This window comes from Otolemur garnettii, unplaced genomic scaffold (assembly GCF_000181295.1).
Source record: "Otolemur garnettii isolate 467f Iridium unplaced genomic scaffold, OtoGar3 scaffold00031, whole genome shotgun sequence".
Classification (NCBI taxonomy): Eukaryota; Metazoa; Chordata; class Mammalia; order Primates; family Galagidae; genus Otolemur; species Otolemur garnettii.
Window position 1 is genome coordinate 13,527,969 of NW_003852426.1, and position 4,968 is coordinate 13,532,936.

Below are 4,968 nucleotides of genomic sequence, written 5' to 3' on the forward strand. Positions count from 1 at the left end.
AGGTGTACGTGGCTGGCGCCTTAGCCGGTTGAGCTATAGGTGCCGAGCCTCAATTTTTTAAATTAATGTTTTTCCTTCATGGGGCAAGGGGAAGACTTCCCAGGCCTCAGCCTCACCCCTATTCCGCTCCAATAGGTGTGGAGTGGGGCTTAGGCATCTCTATTTTCCAAAAGCTCCCCCAGCAATTCTAATGCTTAACCATGGCTGTGTAGTCATTGGCTAGTGTCACAGTGAGTTGGGGTTATTCGACCTACTAACAGGAATAGCATTGGTAACAGTTGCTAACACAATTTTCCAGAAAAAGAAGTGAATTACTCCCCTCTTTAATTCTGGGGTAGTAAACAATGACAAAGCCAGAGTATAATCTGGGCCTCTTTAAGGTCTAATCAGAGTACAAATCCTTTTCCTTAAAAGCTGTTCCCTAGGCTCTACACATGTAGCTCAAGCAGCCAACGTGCCAGCCACATATACCAGAGCTGGTGGGCTCAAATCCAGCCTGGGCCTGCCAAACAACAATGACCACTATAACCAAAATATAGCCAGGCGTTGTGGTGGGGACCTGTGGTCCCAGCTATTTGGGAGGCTAAGGCAAGAGAATCGCTTAAAACCCAGGAGTCGGAGATTACTGTGAGCAGTGATGCCACAACACTCTACCCAGGATGGCAGCTTGAGGCTGTCTCAAAAAAAAAAAAAAAAAAAAAAATCTACTCTCTGTGGCAGCAAAGAGGTGTGGGAGTACCTCAAAGTGGGGGGAGGCATACCAGGTTAGTATTATGAAACTCTTGTATTATAGTTGGTAGTAATTATGGTAAAAAGTAGAACATAAGGAAAACTGTATCTTACAGTAATTTAATCAATGTATGGGTCCATAACAAAGAATTTCAATCAAGTTGGACACTTGGAATCAGTGTGTATAGCACTCACTGCACAGGACTGAGATAAGGGACAGCACAGTGAGGGTCAGGGTGAGAACACTTTCTTTGGCAGAGCGTGGTTTGACCACCTCAGTGAATAAAGGACCAGAGCTCTGGAACCTATCAGGACACTGCTGAGCAACACTGGGTTGTGTTCCAGAGAGCCAGATGGGTGACAGTGGAGTTGGCTCCTGTGCAGCCTGGTTTTGGGAAGTGGAGAAGGGGGAAAGCTGAAGTCTACACCACCAATAGCAAAATTCCTTTCCAGGGATCATAATCATAGGAACCTTTGCAGGGCTTCCCAGGGTGGCCTAAAGCCCTCCTCTCTACTTCACCTTGGACCCTATCCCTACTCTGCTTTCCTTGGGACTTGCTGAGGGGGAAAAACCACATGCTCAGTGCTCAAGAGGAAGGCAGGTTCTACAGGGTTGGGACAGCAGAGGTTTAGAAACAGAACTGGCTTGCTAGTCTCTCAGGGGGTGGGGAGGCAACTTACCTGTTTTCCTTTGAAAGTTCAAAGGATGGGCATTCTGCAATATTCCTACAGAAATCTAGTTCGTGGGCATTTGCCAAATTTGAGAAGGGCGATGGAGATAGTAAGTAACTGATAAGGGCCAGTCCTAGACTTAATCTGACAAACCTCAAAAAACGTGCCATGGAGCCTAAATGGGGTATAAAGGGCACTCACTACTAGGCTCTTCATCTGGACACCATTGCCCTGATATTGGGGGACTGAGCACTGTCCAAGCTCTGGATATTGATCAAGGATAAATCAGGCACCAGATAAGGCATCTCTCTCCTGGCAGAGGACCCAGGCTGGCCAGGCCAGAGACCTTGAACATGAAGGCTCTTTAAGTTGGGTTAGTGCTTCTACTAGTTGTGCTCTCTTTTGGATGAAGCACTACAGGAAATCAGCCCAGAATAGAGGCTCTGCATGGGCTACAGGGAAGTCCCTCGTCTATCCACATAGGTCAAAGAAGTCTCTTAATTATTTGTCTCACCATTTTACACGGAACCTCTCTGGTCAGAGTCAACAGGAGGAGAAAAGCTGGACTCCTAGTTTTGAGTTCTTGGCTCAGGTAATACTCTATTCCTCATTCTCTGTTGAGGATATGAAAGAGAGTAGGCCTCTCGAGGACAGCAGCAACCCTTCTCTCTTCCCTGTTTTCAGAGATAGGATTGATAAGCAGCTTGTGCATACTTCACCACTTAGGCCAGAAATTAAACTTTGTGTTTCTTTACATTGAGATATGGTTGGTATGTGTCCTGGCTCAACAACACCATGGCTAACAATGGAAAGGAAGGACTTCGTGTTTTACTTTACTTAGGACCACTGATGAGTTTGAAGATAAACACCTCCCAAAGCTAGCAGTCAGTGGTTCTTAATCCTTTTCTCATACGTGTTTGGGAAACTGAAGGGATGGACCTACCCTCCAAAAAAACATATATGACAAAATATTAAACACAAAACATACAAGTTGGGAGCAAGGAATCGTAGAATTCCTGCACCCAGGTTACCAATCCCAGCTGTAGGACAGAAGACAGCTGCATACCTGGGCAGTTTCTCTGGACTTCCTTCCAGGAGCTCTACTTGCCCAACTGTTGGCACACACAGAACATCCCCTTCCTGGACTAACCTGTAACACAGCAGTAGCCCTGGTCAGCTCACAATGGGAGTTAAGAGCAATGTGCACATCTGCCCCCTGCCCCCCAGAGGTCCCAAGCAATTCTCTAGGGAACACATCAGACCTAGGATGGACTGGAGGAAATAGTGGAAAGACTTGGGGATCAGATACCAGAGAGGGGCAGAGCAAGATCCTGGTTCTTTTGGAAGCCTCTTAAATCAAACAGGTTTTTGTTCAGAGTGCCCAAATTGTTTAGATTTCTCTTCTGTGGTCTGCTTGACACATTGAGAGGTTCCTACCTATAATTTGCCTAAAATGTGGCTTCCTATAACCAGAAGCTCTGGTGACCATGATCTAAGGCATGGGAGAGGAGAGTGGTAAGGATGAGATGTAATTCTCTTTCAAAGGGTAAGTAGCTAACCTGGGTGTCTGAAAGTGCCGGTAAAGAACATGATCATAATTTCCATTAGTGCTGTAGTGGGGAGAAGACACAATTTCAATGTGTAACTCTCTGGCAAACGGAGGCCCAGGCAGCAGTGAGCAGCTTCCTTTGTCTTCAGGGGCAATGGAGCCTTCCAAGTACCTCTATTAGAGAAATAAGCACCACTTTATAAACTGTTCCTACAGATGCAGGCTCTGCTCTCTTAGCAGCCAATTTATCTACTTTCATCCTCTATCCTTCCCCTAATCACAAGGCTTGGGGGAGGCAGGGCCTGAGGTAGCAAAGGTGAATACTTCTATCTTCCCTAGAAAACAAACTTTTCCCTTTAACAGGTAGCAAGAAGAGATGCTATCTCCTTTCTTGATTCTAGAGCCAGTGAAATGGTAAAGAAATTCATTCCCACAAATCCTTTGCGTGATACCAGGCATGCCATAAGATCAACATTAAGTGACTGTGGGAAAAGGACATGATCTCACTGAAGCTGAAAGAGTTCCTGACATCCCATAATATTAATTGGCTACTCCAGCATTGTCCAATAGCACCTTCTACAATGATGGAAATATTCTATACCTACATGTGGCCTCTGAGCACTTAAAATGTGGCTACAAGTGGCCAGGCACCATGGCTCACATCTATAATCACAGCACTTTAGTCCTTCTTGAGGCCAGGAGTTTGAGACCACTGTAGGCAATACAGCAACACTGCATCTCTTAAAAAAAGCTTTTTTTTTTAGGTTGGGTGCAGTGGCTCACACCTCCCTCACTTTGGGAGGCCAAGGCGGGTGGATTGCCTAAGCTCACAGGTTCGAAACCAGCCTGAGCAAGAGTGAGACCCTGTCTCTAAAAAGAGCCAGATGTTGTGGTAGGCACCTGTAGTCCCAGCTACCCTGAAAGCTGAGGCAAGAGAATTACTTGAGCCCAAGAGTTTGATGTTGCTGTGAGCTGTGACTCCATGGCAATCTACTAAGGGTGACAAAATGACACTCTGTCTCAAAAAAAATAAATATATATATATTTTTTTAATTAGCCAAGTGTGTGGCTGAGTGTGGTGGCTCATACCTGTAATCCCAGCACTCTGGGAGGTGGATGGATTGCTTGAGCTCAAGAGTTTTGAGACCAGCATGAGCAAGATGAGACCCCATTTCCTTTTTTTTAAGAGACAGAGTCTCACTTTATTAGTGTCACAGCTCACAGCAACCTCCAACTCCTGGGCTTAGGCAATTCTCTTGCTTCAGCCTCCCAAGTAGCTGGGACTACAGGTGCCTGCCAGAATGCCAGCTATTTTTTTGTTGCAGTTTCACTGGGGCCAGGTTCAAACCTGCCACCCTCAGTATATGGGGCACTGCCATCCTGAAACCTCATTTCTACTAAAAATGAAAACCTGAGGCAAGAGGATTACTTGAGCCCAAGAGTTTGAGGCTGCTATGAGCTATGATGTCATGGCACTCTACCAAGGACGACAAAGTATGACTCTGTTTAAAAAAAAATAATTAGCTAGGTGTGTGGGTATGCATGTATAGTCCCAGCTACTTAGGAGGATGATCCCCTCACCCCCACCAAATGTGGCTAAAGCAACTGAAGAAGTGAACTTTTTACTCTATTTAGTTTTAATTACTTTATATTTAATTGTACAGTACCAGCCTATAAACATCATACTGTATTTGTGACCCCCAGATGCAACTGTCTTCTTCAAGTAAAGGCAGAAAACAAAACTTTCTCTGGGATGTATTTAATAAAAGTATTAAAATAAAACACCAGGCTGCAGGGGGTGGCGCATGTGGCTCAGTGAGTAGGGTGCAGGCTCCATATACCAAGGGTGGAGGGTTCAAACCCGGCCCTGGCCAAACTGCATCAAAAAAATAGCTGGGCGTTGTGGCGGGCGCCTGTAGTCCCAGCTACTCAGGTGGCTGAGACAGGAGAATCGCCTAAGCCCAGGAGCCGGAGGTTGCTGTGAGCTGTGATGTCACCGCACTCTACCAAGGGCGACA

The 4,968-nt window shown here is 45.9% G+C and overlaps 1 protein-coding gene across 4 annotated transcripts in view; it reads right to left on the bottom strand.

Annotated features, from left to right (window-relative positions):
* Positions 1-4,968, bottom strand: part of PEX6 (peroxisomal biogenesis factor 6) — an 18,152-nt gene that overhangs the window by 11,256 nt on the left and 1,928 nt on the right. For all 4 annotated transcript variants that reach the window (XM_023512776.1, XM_003789199.3, XM_023512775.1 and 1 more), the window contains exons 2-3: positions 2,961-3,124; positions 2,468-2,551 (exon numbers count right to left, since the gene is read on the bottom strand). In XM_023512776.1, coding sequence (XP_023368544.1) covers positions 2,468-2,551; positions 2,961-3,124 — 248 coding nt within the window. The remainder of the gene's footprint in view (positions 1-2,467; positions 2,552-2,960; positions 3,125-4,968) is intronic.